The 17,257-nt window shown below is 34.0% G+C and overlaps 2 protein-coding genes across 4 annotated transcripts; one reads left to right on the top strand and one right to left on the bottom strand.

Annotated features, from left to right (window-relative positions):
* Positions 1-462: 462 nt before the first annotated feature.
* On the bottom strand, positions 463-6,127 carry LOC123889318 (phosphomannomutase-like). Of its 3 annotated transcripts, none has more exons than XM_045938603.1 (13): positions 5,288-6,127; positions 4,818-4,917; positions 4,562-4,660; positions 4,049-4,093; positions 3,824-3,890; positions 3,433-3,509; positions 2,226-2,261; positions 1,981-2,036; positions 1,803-1,902; positions 1,601-1,696; positions 1,428-1,517; positions 885-936; positions 463-749 (listed from the first exon to the last, which is right to left on the bottom strand). In XM_045938603.1, exons 3-13 carry the CDS (start codon positions 4,628-4,630, stop codon positions 694-696), a joined length of 744 nt encoding a protein of 247 aa, XP_045794559.1. In that variant the 5' UTR covers positions 4,631-4,660; positions 4,818-4,917; positions 5,288-6,127; the 3' UTR covers positions 463-693. The 3 variants fall into 3 exon arrangements, with proteins under 3 accessions (XP_045794559.1, XP_045794561.1, XP_045794560.1); XM_045938605.1 differs by having other exon boundaries at positions 4,818-4,881; positions 5,738-6,062; XM_045938604.1 differs by lacking the exon at positions 4,818-4,917 and having other exon boundaries at positions 5,288-6,124.
* A 3,305-nt stretch (positions 6,128-9,432) lies between these two features.
* LOC123889311 (pleiotropic drug resistance protein 1-like) lies at positions 9,433-16,958 on the top strand. Its single transcript, XM_045938593.1, has 24 exons — positions 9,433-10,104; positions 10,208-10,328; positions 10,441-10,529; positions 10,616-10,700; positions 10,780-10,939; positions 11,304-11,380; positions 11,490-11,543; positions 11,634-11,724; positions 11,810-12,111; positions 12,215-12,496; positions 12,600-12,916; positions 13,087-13,247; positions 13,350-13,453; positions 13,552-13,708; positions 13,788-13,841; positions 13,956-14,101; positions 14,209-14,541; positions 14,628-14,918; positions 15,015-15,098; positions 15,215-15,348; positions 15,434-15,661; positions 15,740-15,911; positions 16,005-16,259; positions 16,477-16,958. Exons 1-24 carry the CDS (start codon positions 9,791-9,793, stop codon positions 16,741-16,743), a joined length of 4,278 nt encoding a protein of 1,425 aa, XP_045794549.1. The 5' UTR covers positions 9,433-9,790; the 3' UTR covers positions 16,744-16,958.
* Positions 16,959-17,257: the final 299 nt, after the last annotated feature.

The following is a 17,257-nucleotide window of genomic DNA, read 5'->3' as shown; positions in this document are numbered from 1 at the left end:
ATTACTCTTAACTTATTTCAATTATTCGCAGATTTCTAACAAAACAATTCAATTAGTGACAAAAACAAAACCCAAATTAATCCCTGATATTTTTATACCAGATGTTAATCCCTACTAGATGTTAATCCCTCTATTATAACGAATCATGTATTAGTTTCTCTCCAATATGCAAATGTTAGACTAATTTGAGTTTTTTTTTTTTGCCAAGGACCGAATTGGCCGTCGAAAGATCAAAATAAGTCGTTACTCTTATTTTAGTTAATGAAGGATAACTTTGTAGAGTTAAAGACTAATTAATAGTTTAACTATTTAGTTTTAAATTAGTATTGATACATCATAAACTACAAGCCTGGATTTGCTGCAATAAAAAATAATGCAATCACTAGAATAATAGAATAAAAATGTTGGATAGTTTATCTTTATCCAACTAATCTTAGCAAAAGAAATTCAGAACACAAAAACTGAATAAGCAAAGATGAAATTTAACTATAGTGACTTCATTATTTCCAGGAAACACATCAATTACAATTAAGGATTACTAGAACAAATCAAGTACTCTATCACAGATGATGGAAAATCCAGTATAACAATTTAAGACTGTTTAGGCTTTATGAGATTTGAATCCTGTGGTCTTCTCTGTAAAACATTGCTCCATGTTGTTCAGTATCAGTTATGATGTGCAGCTGCAAAATCTTAATTTTCCACGAACAAAGATTTACACTGCTTTATGGTATCTTCAGGGCTGGTAACTGAAAAACCGACCAATATTAACGCATGAGGTTCACATGGACAACAATTTTTAAGTTGCATTCATTTGGTTTAGTTTATCTATTACAAAGAAACCAAAATCTTCTCCATATGATGTTACAATATAGAGCACATACCTGTGTGACCAACAGTCCGTTCAGATTCATAGATTTCATGGTCATTTCCACCCTGCTCAGTGAAAATGAAAAAAGTTTAGGTAATTAATTAATGTATTTCAGCTAATATCCATAAGCAATGCTTAAGGAAGCTATAAATCATTCGGCGAAATAAAATGATAAATGTCTTGCAAAGCGAGGAACCGTCCTAAACTAACAGAAAATTTGGAGGTGATGTTTCACCATTATGTTATTAATTATCTTTAGAGTCTCCTTTAAAATGAAGGGTACACTTTAAAATATAATGAAGTGCGGTAACTAAATTAAATTGCCACATACATTCTTGTTACAACAATTTCTGCTCCAATTCATTTCCATGATTTTCATGAAAATGATCGTATGTCAAACCGGTGGATGAAAGACAAGTGCTAAAAAATCACGACTCCGTAAAATACAAAAAATTGCTTGCATGCAAAATGCAGGGAGATAGAAAATGTAACAAAATATTGATTTTGTAGTTGATAGACCAAACAAGTACTGCACAATAAAAACTTATGTACTAACCTTGTAAGTTTTGTCACCAAAAAAGTGGATTTCCTTGAAATCATCAAGGTATCTCAAGCAGTATGTTTTGTCCCAACCTTGAGGGAAAACCTGATATATAGAAATCAAGACTTGTTGTTGGCTACTTAACCAAAAAATAAATTCACCATATTATTATGAAGATCATCACTTACATCAAAGCTTATCTGTCCTCCAATGGAAAATGTTAAGTTAAGGTGTGCAAACTTCTCGCGAAGTATAGAAACCATTGTTGAGCGGATGTTCTGAACCTGAAATCATATTGTAAATTTTCAGGATAAAATTATACCCTTAGCATTTCAAATTATTAAAGAGAGTGAAGAGTTCTAGTGAAATGGTAAAAGAAAAATTAACCACCTTGTCATACTTCTCAAATTCATCTCTTTCTTCTTGGCTACAGTTTCGCCCAATCGGCGACACATTCAGCATCCCACTACGGAACTCTATAAATGTTCCCCTAAAAGTATTCATATATCAATTAGGATTCAACTGTTTCCTATGACAAACATGTGATTAAACACTGAATCTCACTAACCTCTTAATAGGGATATCCAAGTCAGCAATGTAATGAAGCGTAAAATTAATAAATTCCTGCAAAATACCCTATGTCAGTATTGATTAATCATTATTATTTACTAACAGGAAGTTTGTTATTATAATTTTTTTTATATATTAATTACATTATTCAATTTTACAAATGGAACACAAAAGTATATTCTTCTTTATTCACATATCTTCTAAGTAAGACGTCATATAAATAAATGGAAATATAGGCATTACCTTGAGCTTTTCGTCCCCAACAAATGTCTTCAGGCTCTGAAAAGAGAAAGTTCACAATTCATCACGGTGAGTCAGACAAAAAGTTTACATTTCTAAACAGATGGAGAATGTGTTTGTGTGTGGGGATTGGGAGAAGGTGTTTTACCAAAGTTTGTTAGCGCAAAATTCTACAGGTGTTAAGGGCTATACTTTCAGTTATATAAAAAAATAGGTTTACAAAGTTTTAATAGTCACCGCTTCAGTTACAAGTCACAATCTAGGTCCATTAGTTATGTTTTGTTAAATAACACAGGGAATCAGCAGAAATCTATTAAGATAGATTTAGAAATCTTCTTTAGAGCAGATGGCAGCTCGTCAGTATCTACATTTCTTGTTGATCATGAAATTAATTTGAGGATTTACTTGTAGATGGATGCTGTTGTAAATTCAAGCAATTGGGTGTGAACTATCTTTCTTTATTTTTCATTAGTTTGTTATTTAAGTTTTCCTTCATTGATTATTAGGTAGGAGTAGGAATGCAGAAAAGAGAAATGGGAAATTGATAGAAACAAACAATAATAACAGTCAATGTTATTGTTATTGAAGGATCTAACTAGTAACTAGTAGTTTCTCTAAATACTTTTGCATCTTAGCAACATTGAAGGATCTATCCTGCAACAATTTGAGTCACAAAGTTGTTCCTTGTGGTCCTAGAAATTTTAACCAATAGACCACGGGAGTATTGGAAGTTATGTATGAAAGTTGAATTTGATTTTGATCTGAGAACTAGATTGGAGTGAGGTACTGTTTACTTCTCCTAGTTATTTGTTATGTATGGTTTCCAGCATGCTACATATTAGGTGCAGGGCCTGAACTTTGAATCTTAATGGGAATGTGTATGAATTTGTATTTCACTAGTTGTATATTGGAAGTTACCAAGATGCTACTTTTATTTTTTCATTTCATTAGCGTATTCAAACCTATTGCTTCTGCTTTCAAGTAAGTAATAAATTGATAGTCACAGTGCTTAACTTTGTCATGGAAATTAATCATCAAATTATGTTACAGCCATCAGCTTATTGCATCATTCTGGCTACTTTCAAATATATTCTCTAACTGCATAAGTTCCTTTTAGACTCTGCATTGTTAATAATTTCTTTGTTTTATATGGAGACTTTGATGGAAACTTGAATGATGATGGAAACTATAGGAGCTTGTGTTTCTTTACCTGAGTTCCAATGAGCTTTCCTTGCTTATGAGCCACAAGACCATTCTCAGAAAATACATAATCATAGTCATTGGTAACTGCAACAAGTAAATAGTGACAGGACCATCAACACTCGAGATAGTAGATTATCTAATATTTATGTTTTTTTCGAAGTTGAGAAAAAGAAGAAAGTAGAGAATGTAACAATAATTATCAGCTTAGATTAGAACACATAATTTCATCAGAATACAACAAACAAGGACAAGAAAGAAAGAAAAAAAAAAGATAGGAATTCATTGGTGATGAATCTAGAAAAACCAAAATCAATTTTCACAAAGTGGCTTCCTAGTTCCTACATGATTTAAACACTGCAACATCAGAAACCAATGTGGTACTTATATTTATAGCTAACCTGTCGGGCCAAGTTGCTCAGATATCTTCACAAGATCAGAACCGCCAACAACTCCAACCGTTACAATCTGTGTGACCAAACAATGCCAGATTCAACAACATAAACAACAGAAAAAAACTTTAAAAACAGGTTTATGCATGATGCAGTGGATGAAAGTTGGAGATCAAAGACAACAACAAATAAAATGTATGTAATATAAGGAAAAAAAATTCCCGAATAACATACCTTACGTAGTTCTTGTATGAATTTTAACATCTCTGGAGTAGCCCCCTAGCAATTGAGTAGGCAACAGTAAATAGATGTGATAAAAAGCCAAACAATACAAAATAGTAAATCCACATTTTCTAGTTTTGTTCAGCAAGGAGAAATCGCGGCATTTTATGACGAGTGAACTGATGAGTAACATTAGGTACTTAACAACAATTTTGCCAATTGCGGATCGCGGAAAATAACAGTTTGTTCAAATTCCACTATATTATTATTATCCTATAACGCCACTATAACCATGATTTAACAACACTCAATATATACTAAATAGCATATCACAGAATGATAGCGATTTGTTCAAATTCTGCTACTCTATAAAGCTATAGCCGATAATTGACAATACTGCTTAACAGACAATAGATCTAATAAGAAGTATGAACCATATGAAATTAGTGCATTGCTACATTGATTGCAACAAAATAGCTATATTAATAGATTGTCATTATCTCCATATATATAAGAATGAAATACCTTCCTAGGAGCAGTAAGAGTCCCATCAACATCAAACAAAGCAATGACACCAGGTTTGAGAGCAGCCATTATTATAACTAGTTAATCAAGCACCCAAACCTGCAAAATTTTGAAGCTTTTCATCAAATTTCAAGCAAAAATATGTACACACTTGCAAATAAATAAATAAATAAATAAAATCCAAAAAGTGTTTTGCTTCATCAAACAATCAATGAAAAAATATTAAATTATAGAAGCAGAATTGAAAGGTACCTACCTGAGAGGAGAGTGTGGAAATAGAGGAGAAGGATGCAGAGATGGAAGAAAATGGATCTTGAATGGGTGGGTTTATATAGATAGATTGGATGAGGTGAGATCTGTGAAACAGTGAAAGAGGAAGATTCATAGAATAAAGTTGGTGTTGTTTTGTTTCATAGACAAGGACAAGGATATATATTAAGGAAAAGTTTGAGAATTATTTTTGTTTTCTCTCTCTCCATTGTAAATAAAGATAATAATATATATATATATATATATATATATATATATACACACTACCTGAAAGTGAATAAACTACCTGAAATCTGAAAAATATCTCATATGTTCGTTCACAGTAGCTAAAAATTTGTATATATCATTCAAATCGGAAACACCAACCACACTACAAATTCTCATGTTTGGGTAATAAACAACGCACAATAAATGATAATCAAAATCGGAAAGCAGAGCATAGTTAAACATACATACCGTGAGATTGGGAAATTGAAGAAATCTATTTGAGGGATTTAAGGTGTGTGAAGAGTGGCGATTGGGGATTTGAGGTGTGAAGAGAGAAATCGGAGATAGATCTGAGGCGTGAAGAGATTTGGGTTTTACGAGTAGAGATCTGAGGCCAGAAGGAAAACTGAAATCGATAAGCGGCGATTCAAGAAGTGTTTGGGTTTGAGGCGTCAAATCCCTCTTCTTCCATTCTCAATTGGAGATCTCTCTCATTCTGATAGAGAAATACTTTTCTGCTAAAGGTTTGAACATAGTTGGTTATTTTCATGCCAATGAGGGGTCTGATGAATTTGAGCTTGGTGGTGTGGCAAAGAATATTGGTGATCATATCAGTCGTTACTTTCCTCAAGCTGCTATTCTATTGTTAGATAACAAGAGCCTTGAAGCTTTGAAAAAGAGCAAGGGTAGCGGTGCTATAGTGCAGCACAAGAAATCCAGATCTTGCTATTTTGCTAACTGGAATTCACTATCATAGTTTTCCGGTACCAATCTTCATCTCATCATAGATTGTTACATACCGGATTTCTTTCTTTAAGTATTCCGGTTTGAAATTTTGAGGATAAAAAAAATTTAATGTTATGAAAAAAAATTGTAGGGGTAAAGTCAAATAATGAAAAGGATAAAATGGGAAAAAAATAATTATTTGTAGGGATGAAAGTATAATTGTTGGGGTCTCGTAATTTTATTATTAGTTTTAAAAAGGCCTCATATGGCGATTCGCTTCAACACGTTGGCTAGACGTTGAGCAACCAAGCTCATAAGATGGTTGATACTTGATATATGATTGCAGATAACTGTCCAATCAATCCTTCATCTAAAAAAAAAACCATCCTTAATAAAAATAAAATCTAAATTAGTCCAAGTCATTTTCACACTGAGAATAAATTAGTTAATTTGTTATAACGAATGAGTCATTAGTTTGTTCACTATGAAAATGTTAAAGATTAATTTAGATTTTAGTTTTATCGATGACTAAAATTAACTCATCAGAAATTTGTGAGGGATCAAAATAGTAGTTCAGTATTTACTTTTTGTATATAGAAATTACAACTAAAGAAGACTAGATCCGACAACCATTATTGTTTTATTTTTATTCGTCATAACCAATGTAAGAGCCATAAATTTTGAAAAGAGGACCGCTATATATAAATTTGCAGCGTTAAAGATATATGTTTTAGAGTATATATAATATACATTGTCCACAAGTCATAGTTCAATTAGTAAAAAAAATTTGAAATTGCTATGCCAGATGCTATGACTTGGATCCGAACCTAGGCTTATGTGTGAGTTTTGCGATAGCTTTGTCATTTTGTCTATGTATAAAAAAAAAGTATAAATATACATTACAAATTTTCTCTACTGTCATATTTTGAAAATATTGAATGATTTTCTCATTTTCAATCTTAATATATCTCGAGCTCTGTCTCCGTGAGTCGAGGTACAAACACTGAACACTCCACTTATTCACTTTACAGTTGAAATTCTAACCACAATATTATGTGTGACAAAGAAAAATAAAATAAAAATCTCTCTTATCACCTTGAACATAGTTGGTAAGAACTAGAGCTGTCAAAATGGGCTAGCCCGAATGGGCCGGCCCGCCAAGCCCGATTTTTTCCCGGGCTCGGGCTTTGAAAATCCTAGCCCGAATTATTTCCGGGTTTTTAGCCCGGCCCGACAAAGCCCGATTAAAATATGGGCTAGCCCGAATGGGCCGCGGGCGGCCTGCAAGCCCGAAAAAATTAAAATTAAAAAAATAAAATAAAATATAAATATAAAAAGTTTGTTTTGGATGATTTGAAATTAGTTTGTAATATAAATTATAAAACACCGTCCGCTACTTAAGTAGTAGATGAGTAAAAATTGGGCACCCAAGAAACTCGTAGGTAGCAGATGAGTAAAAATAGGACGCGCGAGAAACTCGTACGTAGTGGATGAATAAAAATAGAGCGTGCGAGAAACTCGTACGTAACGGATGAGTAAAAATAGGGCGTGCGAGAAAGTCGTAGGTAGCGGATGAGTAAAAATATGACGCACGAGAAAATCGTAAGTAGCGGATGCGTAAAAATAGGGCGCGAGAAACTCGTAGGTAGTGGAAGAGTAAAAATAGGGCTCGCGAGAAACTCGTACGTAGTGGATGAATAAAAATAGGGCGCGCGAGAAACTCGTACGTAGCGGATGAGTAAAAATAGGGCGTGCGAGAAACTCGTAGGTAGCGGATGTGTAAAAATATGACGCGCGAAAAACTCGTAGGTAGTGGATGAGTAAAAGTAGGGCGCGCGAGAAACTCGTAGATAGGGGATGAGTAAAAATACGCCGCGCGAAAATTATTATTATATATATATATATAGCGGATGAGTAAAAAATAGGAGGCGCGAGAATTATTAATGGTATTTACTTGGTTGAGTTTGAGCACTAGAAGTAAAAAAAAAAAAAAAAAAAACAGGGCCGGCCCGAAAGCCCGACTACCCGTACCGAGCTGGGCTCGGGCACTAATTTTGGTAGCCCGTTTTTCATCCGGGCTTTTTAGCCCGGCCCGACGAAGCCCGAAGTCCGACCGGGCCGGCCCGAAATTGTTCGGGCCGCCCATTTTAACAGCTCTAGTAAGAACATTCCAGTATACAAGGGCCGAGTTCGAAACTTAAACTTCATCGTAGCTATAAATTAGATAGTCTAAGTAACATTTGATATAGTATCCTTATTAAATGTGGACTTTTGTCTTTTGCTAATATTTTTCATCCCTTCTAAGTCTTAATTATTAATTTATTATTTCATCTATAATAATTCACTTTATGTGGTATTTTTTGGCCTTTGATATTTTTAAGCATTTTTTTTTACAATATTTTTAAGCATTTTTTTTTTTACAATATTTTTAAGCATATCTTATCTTGTGGTTTGTGTTTTTGGTACATTCTTATCTTGTGGTTTAGTAATTTGTTTTTTTGAGTAATTTTTTTGTGATTTGTTTGTTATTTTCCTTTTGCAAATATATTGGATATTTTCTCTTCATGTTTCTTTTTCCTCCCCATGATTTTTTTTTTTCCCTTCAATAAAAACTCTGGTTTCTATATATTTACCGAATTTTTTTGCCTTAAAAAAAACTTCGGTTTCTATTTTCCAAGTTTTTCCTAAATTTGCAATGGGGTATAAAAAAAACATGGGATCAGAGAGAACTTATCAATATATTGCTATTTTATTTTTGAATGGGCCTTCTTTTGGGCCAGGCAGCCGCAATTGTGATCAATATTAAGAATATTTTTTCCTGAGTGTTTCTTTTTTGTGTCCGTGTTTTCACGCATCCCTTAGAATTCCAAAAATACTCCCTTGCAAGATAACTAACTACTGTTGAAGGGGTGCAAAATCTGGAGAAACACAGTTCGTTATTTAAGTGTGAACGAACTGAGTTTGTACTTTTACTAGCTAGCAAACCTCATAAAAATATTAGATTTTATAAGGTTCGCATTTTAAGTAGCGAACTATATTTTTCTAAAGTTTGCGCCCCGTTTAACATTCGCTAGTTATATTACAAGGGGGTATTTTTGGAATTTTAGGAGCGGTGCGAGAAAGGCAAGGGCGCAAATAGAAATGTTCTTCCTTTACGTTTTTTCACATGTCTCTTGAGATTATCAAAATACCCCTTCTGCTACTTAACGTGTGAACTGTGTTCCCTACTTATCATGCAAACACTTCTATACATGACATTTTCAGAATTTTATGCCGTCTTCTACTTAACATGTGAACTGTGTGTTCTCTAGTTATCATGTGAACATCCCATATACATGAAATCTCATGATTTTATTACCCAATTAATCCTTCATCTCAAGTCAACTCATTAATTCCATCAATATCATCCATGTAACAATGATATCATCAACAATAAAAAAAAAAAAGTATAATATATATGAAACTCAAGTGATGTAATCACAGTAGATATTTTCTCAAGCCATTCTCAAGGAACTTGTTTAATTAAGACCATAAAGAGTCTTTGTTTAGTATTTTTACACTTAATAAAGACATAATGATATCAGTTATGCCATTATATTATTATAGTATGATTGATAAGTCATTTTTTATTTGAGGCTTCTTCTTTTCCTTAAAGAAGTAAACGAGAAAATAATAATAAATGTAGCTGTCATGTTCGTGTGGTAACAACCTTTGCATCAAACTATATGCAATATGAACATGATCTATGTTATGTCCCTCAACATGGTAAATTAAAATACACATGCTAATTCCTCTCTTTTTATATATATATATATGCCTCAACATTGTTTATTTTTGTTTCACATTCATCCATGAAGAGAAAAGACCTTTTGAGTACCTAAAACAGAAGCAAAGTCAATGGAAATAGCAAATGAGTTTTAATTTTGAATACCCTTTTGTCCAAATTTGTTGTTAGTTACTAGTTAAACTTGGATTTTAACTGGGGTATCAAAAAGTATAAAACTTTTTGTTGTTGTTTTGGTGGGGATGATGGAGGGTGGAGGTAGTTTTAGGATTGATAGTTCATCAATTTGGAGGAACACTGATGCTGCTGAGATTTTTTCAAATTCTTTTCATCAAGAAGATGATGAAGATGCTCTTAAATGGGCTGCAATTCAGAAACTTCCTACTTTTGCGCGTTTGAGGAAAGGTTTGCTTACTTCACTTCAAGGTGAAGCCACGGAGATCGATATTGAGAACCTTGGGTTGCAAGAAAGAAGAGATTTGCTTGAAAGACTTGTTAGACTTGCTGAAAAGGACAATGAGGAGTTTTTGCTCAAACTCAAGAATCGAATTGACAGGTTCGAATTCAATTTTTTATTGTCCTTCTTGATTTTAAAAGAGATGCTTTTGAAAATTCACTGATTGGTTTTACTCTTTTTCTTCTCCCTTGGATGATATCAGAGTTGGAATTGATCTTCCTACGATAGAGGTTCGATTTGATCACTTGAATATCGAAGCAGAAGCTCATGTCGGAAGCAGATCTTTGCCTACCTTCACTAACTCCATGGTTAATATAGTTGAGGTGAGTCAGTAACTTTATTAAAATAGTGCTAATAACTTTCTAAGTGATTTTATATTGAAGGAGATTCTAACTAAACAATCTTGTTTTATTCTTTAACATTTTAATTCTGAAGGGCCTATTGAACTCTCTGCATGTACTTCCAAGTAGAAAACAACAGTTAAATATTCTGAAGGATGTTAGTGGAATAATAAAGCCTTCAAGGTATCAATACAAATAATGCTCTATTCATTGATTTCCCTTTGGACCTTTTGAACCAGTATAACATGTATCAATTTGGTTATTTTCAGAATGACATTGCTTTTGGGCCCTCCAAATTCTGGAAAAACCACACTCCTGTTGGCCTTGGCTGGAAAACTTGATCCAAAACTGAAGGTTAGAACATTAAAAATAAGACACTTACAGACATCTTAACTATAGTTTCCAATCTTGAATCGTGTGGTTTCATAATCAGTTTTCTGGAAAGGTGACTTATAATGGTCATGAGATGAATGAGTTTGTGCCTCAAAGAACTGCTGCTTATGTGGATCAACATGATCTTCACATAGGAGAAATGACTGTTAGAGAAACCTTGGCTTTCTCAGCAAGAGTCCAAGGAGTCGGGCCACGTTATGGTTAGTTTCCAATATATCTTTTTGGTTATATTCATGTTAGAAAACAAAAGCTGAAGTACTACGGCCTTGTTTGGATAATCAGCTTAAATAAGTGCTTATAACATAAACGAGTATCGTGCAAGTGTTATGTCTAAGTTATTTGTATAAAAAAAGATAAAATAAAGTCAAACTGATGTCATATAAGCTATCAACTGTTTTCATAAACTATCATAGAGAACTTAGAAATAAGCTGAGAACAACTTATGAATATGTCTTAATCAATTTCCGCAAGCTCTCTCGAACCGGTTGAAAACTTCTTATGTTAGTAGATAAGCTCAAATAAGTCAATCCAAACTAGTGCTTATGTTAGTTGGACATTCTGCAGACTTGCTAGCAGAATTGTCGAGAAGAGAAAAACATGCAAATATCATGCCTGATCCAGATATTGATGTGTACATGAAGGTAATATAGAAGCTATTTTATACTTATTTCGGATGATCAATTTCTTTTCCATAGAAATAGAAATGACTACTTAGTAAGTGGCTGCACTTTTGATTCATAATGGTCACAGGCTATTGCAACTGAAGGCCAGAAGGCAAATTTGATAACAGATTATGTCCTAAGGGTAAAACAATTTATACTTTCAAAACCATCTAATGTCACCATAACTACATTTTAAGATTATGTTCTAAATTCCTTTGTGATATATTTTCAGATTTTGGGACTAGAGATATGTGCTGATACTGTTGTAGGAAATGCAATGTTAAGAGGTATCTCTGGTGGACAAAAGAAACGCGTTACAACTGGTAAAAAAAAATTCCAATTTCACTCTCAACGTGGTTCGTGATTAATCATGTCAATAAATTGATTGTTATGAATCTATAAATTTAGGGGAGATGTTGGTTGGACCATATAAAGCTCTATTCATGGATGAAATATCTACTGGTTTGGATAGCTCAACAACTTTCCAAATTGTGAATTCAATGAAGCATTATGTGCACATTCTCAAAGGAACCGTGGTGATCTCACTCCTGCAGCCACCACCAGAGACCTACAATCTTTTTGATGACATTATTCTACTCTCTGATAGTCACATTATATACCAGGGTCCGCGCGAGCACGTACTTGAATTTTTCGAATCAATCGGTTTTAAATGTCCTAATAGAAAAGGAGTAGCTGATTTTTTGCAAGAAGTGGGTGTCATTGTGTCTTCTGTCAATTTTTTAAAAAGGTTTTATAATTTATACTATGCAATAAGAATTTGATTTTTGCTATATGAAAATTATTTTGTTATAGGTGACATCAAGGAAAGACCAAGAGCAGTACTGGCAACACAAAGCTCAGCCATATAGATTTGTCACAGCTGAAGAGTTTTCTGATGCATTTCAATCATTTCATGTTGGCATAAGACTTGGTGATGAACTTGGTACTGAATTTGACAAGTCTAAGAGCCATCCATCTGCCTTGACAACCAAGAAATATGGAGTTGGAAAATTGGAACTGTATAAAGCTTGCTTATCGAGGGAATATTTACTTATGAAACGCAATTCATTTGTCTACATCTTCAAGCTTGGCCAAGTAAGTTTAGAAATTGGACATTTTCATTTTAACATTATATATCATAGAAAATTGCAATTTTGACAACTGTATGCACTATTTATCTTTCTCCTTCTCCTTTTAGGTATGTATAATGGCAATGATTGCAATGACCATCTTCTTCCGGACTGAGATGCACCATGATTCAGTGACTCATGGAGGCATATATGTAGGTGCATTGTTCTTTGGTGTTATAGTGATAATGTTCAATGGAATGGCTGAAATTTCCATGGTAGTTTCAAGGCTTCCTGTTTTCTACAAGCAAAGGGGATATCTCTTTTACCCTCCATGGGCATTTGCTCTTCCTGCATGGATCCTAAAATTCCCTTTGACTTTTGTGGAAGTTGCTGTTTGGGTATTCCTCACCTACTATGTCATTGGTTTTGATCCATATATTGGAAGGTAAGAAAAATATGTTTTTATAAGTCCCAAGTGTAATTGTCAATATTAGGCCTGTTTGGATAAGCAACTTAATTAAGCATAAGCACTTATCATTCAAGTGCTTATGTATAAGCTACTTACCTGTCTACTAAACATATAATGATATGTATTTATCTGTCTACCAAATGCAGATTTTTGAGACAATACCTTATTCTTGTACTAGTACACCAGATGGCTTCTGCATTATTCAGATTCATTGCAGCAGTTGGAAGGGATATGACAATGGCTCTTACATTTGGATCATTTGCACTTGCCATCCTTTTCTCAATGAGTGGTTTTGCCCTATCAAAAGGTATTATATCATGGATACAAAACAAGTAAACAATCACAGTGTTTTTCTCATTATGTTCTATACTAAGAGTTCTCCTATTTCTTCTTTGCTTTATTCTCACAGACAATATAAAAAAATGGTGGATATGGGGATTTTGGATATCACCTATGATGTATGCCCAAAATGCCATGGTAAATAATGAGTTCCTTGGGAATAAATGGAAACATGTAAGTTTTTTTTACTATTATATATGTTCATTTTCTATGATTTCTATTCCTTATCATATAAATAATGTTATATCTTGATATGTGTTTTGTTATGAAAGGTTCTTCCTAACTCGAAAGAGCCTATAGGAGTTGAAGTTTTGAAATCTCGCGGTTTCTTCACTGAGTCATACTTTTACTGGATATGCGTCGGTGCTTTGATTGGATATACATTAGTTCTCAACTTTGGATATATACTTGCTCTCACTTTCTTGAATCGTGAGTGTCTTCGCCTTAAATGTATAATAAAAAACATAAGACAAGCTCATGTACAAATGCTAAAAAATTGATCATGCAGCACTTGGGAAGCATCAAACTGTCATACCAGAGGGGTCACAGCACTCAAATAAAGGTACTTTCATCTCATTCTCATAAATACTGGAAATGTTGTAATGTCTTGTGTTGAGTAATAATTGATTTTCAATTCACATAACAACTTATGGATAACATTGGAGCTACTTCACAGTGAGAAATGGCGAAATTACTTTATCCAGTAGAAAAGAAACAGTTGTTGTAGAGACAAATCATAGTAGGAAAAGAGGAATGGTTCTTCCTTTTGAACCACATTCAATCACCTTTGATGAAGTTACATATTCTGTAGACATGCCACAGGTAATGTAGAAACCGAATAAATAGAGAGCTTAATCTTAATACAATGTCAGCAAATTACAGTCAATTATATGTGTGACTTTAAAAGCATGCTTACATTGAACTTGCAGGAAATGCGGAACCGAGGTGTGCTTGAGGATAAGTTGGTTCTTTTGAAGGGTGTAAGTGGAGCTTTCAGACCAGGTGTTCTCACTGCTCTAATGGGAATCACTGGTGCTGGCAAGACAACTCTGATGGATGTACTTTCTGGTAGAAAAACTGGTGGATATATCGGTGGTAACGTCACAATTTCTGGCTTTCCAAAAAAGCAAGAAACCTTTGCAAGAATTTCTGGATACTGTGAGCAAAATGATATCCACTCTCCTTGTGTTACAGTCTATGAATCATTGCTCTATTCAGCATGGCTCCGATTGTCCCCAAACATCAATGCTGAAACTAGATCGGTTGGTATCTGAATCACGAGACATTTCCATAAAGACTTACATGTTTTATTAATGCTGCTAAGTTCTGAAGATACTAATGCTTGCAGATGTTCATTGAGGAAGTCATAGAACTTGTTGAACTGAAACCACTGCAAAACGCATTAGTAGGATTGCCTGGTGTTAGTGGTCTCTCAACGGAGCAGCGCAAAAGGTTGACTATTGCAGTTGAGTTGGTAGCTAATCCTTCTATAATATTCATGGATGAACCAACTTCTGGGCTAGATGCAAGGGCTGCTGCTATTGTGATGCGAACAGTTAGGAACACAGTAGACACTGGAAGAACGGTTGTTTGTACCATCCACCAACCTAGCATTGATGTATTTGAATCTTTTGATGAGGTAACAAGGAAAATTCAAGAAATCAATACTTTTTTGTTCGTTCTCGTCCATTACAGTTTACCAAGTTTCTAATATTTTTGTCACAATGAAATGCAGCTTTTGCTACTTAAGCAAGGAGGGCAAGAGATGTATGTAGGGCCACTTGGACATCATTCTTCGAATTTAATCAGTTACTTTGAGGTAGGTAGAAAATAGATATCCAATGAAAAGTAGAGAATACTAAATTCACTTTTATGCTTCAAATTCATTATCTTCTTGTTAACATTTTATCTCATGAACACATTTTTGTGCTGAAGGGTATCCAAGGTATTAGCAAGATTAAAGACGGTTATAATCCAGCCACATGGATGTTGGAAGTCACAACATCATCTAAAGAAGTGGAATTAGGGATTGATTTTGCAGAAGTGTACAAAAACTCAGAGTTGTACAGGTATTTTTCACTTGTATGAAGGATAAGAATCTGCAATATTAAAAGTGTATGCTGATAAGAACTGTACTTAATCATTCTGTTTCAGGAGTAACAAGGCACTTATCAAAGAATTGAGTACACCGGCTCCTGGTTCGAAAGATCTTTATTTTCATTCACAATACTCAAGATCCTTTTTTACACAATGCATGGCTTGCTTATGGAAACAACATTGGTCTTACTGGCGTAATCCTGAATACACTGTCGTAAGATTTCTGTACTCATCCGCGGTGGCTGTTTTGCTTGGAAGCATGTTTTGGGACCTCGGCTCCAAAATGTAAGATCAAATTGGAAAACTATAAATTTTTTATTGCTTCAAACACGAGTGTTCGAAATTTAATACCAATTATTGCAGTGAAAGGGATCAAGATCTCTTTAATGCCATGGGATCCATGTATGCTGCTGTTATCCTAATCGGCGTAAAAAATGGTAGTTCAGTGCAGCCAGTGGTTGCAGTTGAAAGAACAGTCTTTTATAGAGAAAGAGCGGCCGGAATGTATTCAGCTTTCCCATATGCTTTTGGTCAGGCAAGTATCCCTTATTTTAAAAACTTGTAAGTTGTTTAACTGTTGCAACTTGCAATATCCTCCTAAAGTAATTCATCTTATCTTGCATTGCAGGTTGTGATTGAGCTTCCATATGTGTTTGTACAATCTGTGGTCTATGGCATTATAGTGTATGCTATGATTGGTTTTGAGTGGACTGTGGTTAAAGTTATGTGGTGCATATTCTACATGTTTTTCACCTTCCTCTACTTCACCTACTATGGCATGATGTCAGTGGCCATGACCCCAAACAATCACATTTCCACTATAATTTCCTCTGCATTCTATTCAGCATGGAATCTCTTCTCAGGATTCATAGTCCCAAGACCGGTAAGTTTTAACTTCCTCGAATTCTTAACATGTCAACTCAGTAGTAATAGTCTGACCTTATAATCTCAAAAAACCGTGTAAACTGATCATTAGTATCACTTTAATTTAGGAATCGTTTCTCTTTACATTTTATTTATTTATTAAATTTCATTATTTTTTTATGCATATAAGTATATAATTTATTGTATAATTTTTTGTTGGTGGTTTGGGCTGACAGAGGATACCAGTGTGGTGGAGGTGGTACAGTTGGGCAAATCCAGTAGCTTGGAGTTTGTATGGATTAGTGGCTTCACAATATGGAGATATAAAACACAACATTGATACCAATGATGGAAGACAAACAGTAGAAGGTTTTGTGAGAAATTACTTTGGTTTCAAGCATGATTTTCTAGGAGTGGTTGCTATTGTTAATGTTGCATTTCCAATAGTTTTTGCTTTGGTTTTTGCCATATCAATCAAGATGTTCAATTTCCAAAGGCGTTAAGGACACTCAACTTTTACTCTTTGTATAGGAATTTTATCTAAAGAAGAAAAATAAGTAAAATATTAATAAAGTGTATAACGGGACATTTTATCATAGCTAGAGATTAGATAGTATAAAGGGACATTTGATACGGTTGTTTGTTCTAGTGGTGTTGCCTTGAGTCCTTTTAAGGTCTCGGGTTCGATTCCCCCTGGTGCCAATTTTGGTGGGCTAAGTTCATACATAGGAATAAAAAAACTCTGACTTTAAATCGGGCCCCAGCAGCAGCAAGTGGACAGTAAGATTGGTCCCCTTGAATTAGTCGGTCCTAAGGCCGGAAACCAAATTTAAAAAAAAAAGATTAAACTGATTTTCAAGTAGTGAAAACTCTAACTATAGTGAATAAAGTAGTTTTGGATGGGTGTACTCTAAGACTTCTTAAATCAATATTTTACAATTATATCTTTTAATTATTACTATTTTCATTCAAATAAATAATAAATACGGAGTAATTTTTAAAGACAAATAAGTAAAA

The sequence above is a fragment of the Trifolium pratense genome, linkage group LG6 (genome assembly GCF_020283565.1).
Source record: "Trifolium pratense cultivar HEN17-A07 linkage group LG6, ARS_RC_1.1, whole genome shotgun sequence".
NCBI classification, from domain to species: Eukaryota; Viridiplantae; Streptophyta; class Magnoliopsida; order Fabales; family Fabaceae; genus Trifolium; species Trifolium pratense.
Note: the sequence above shows the minus strand (reverse complement) of the source record. Positions and strands in the feature narration are given on the sequence as shown.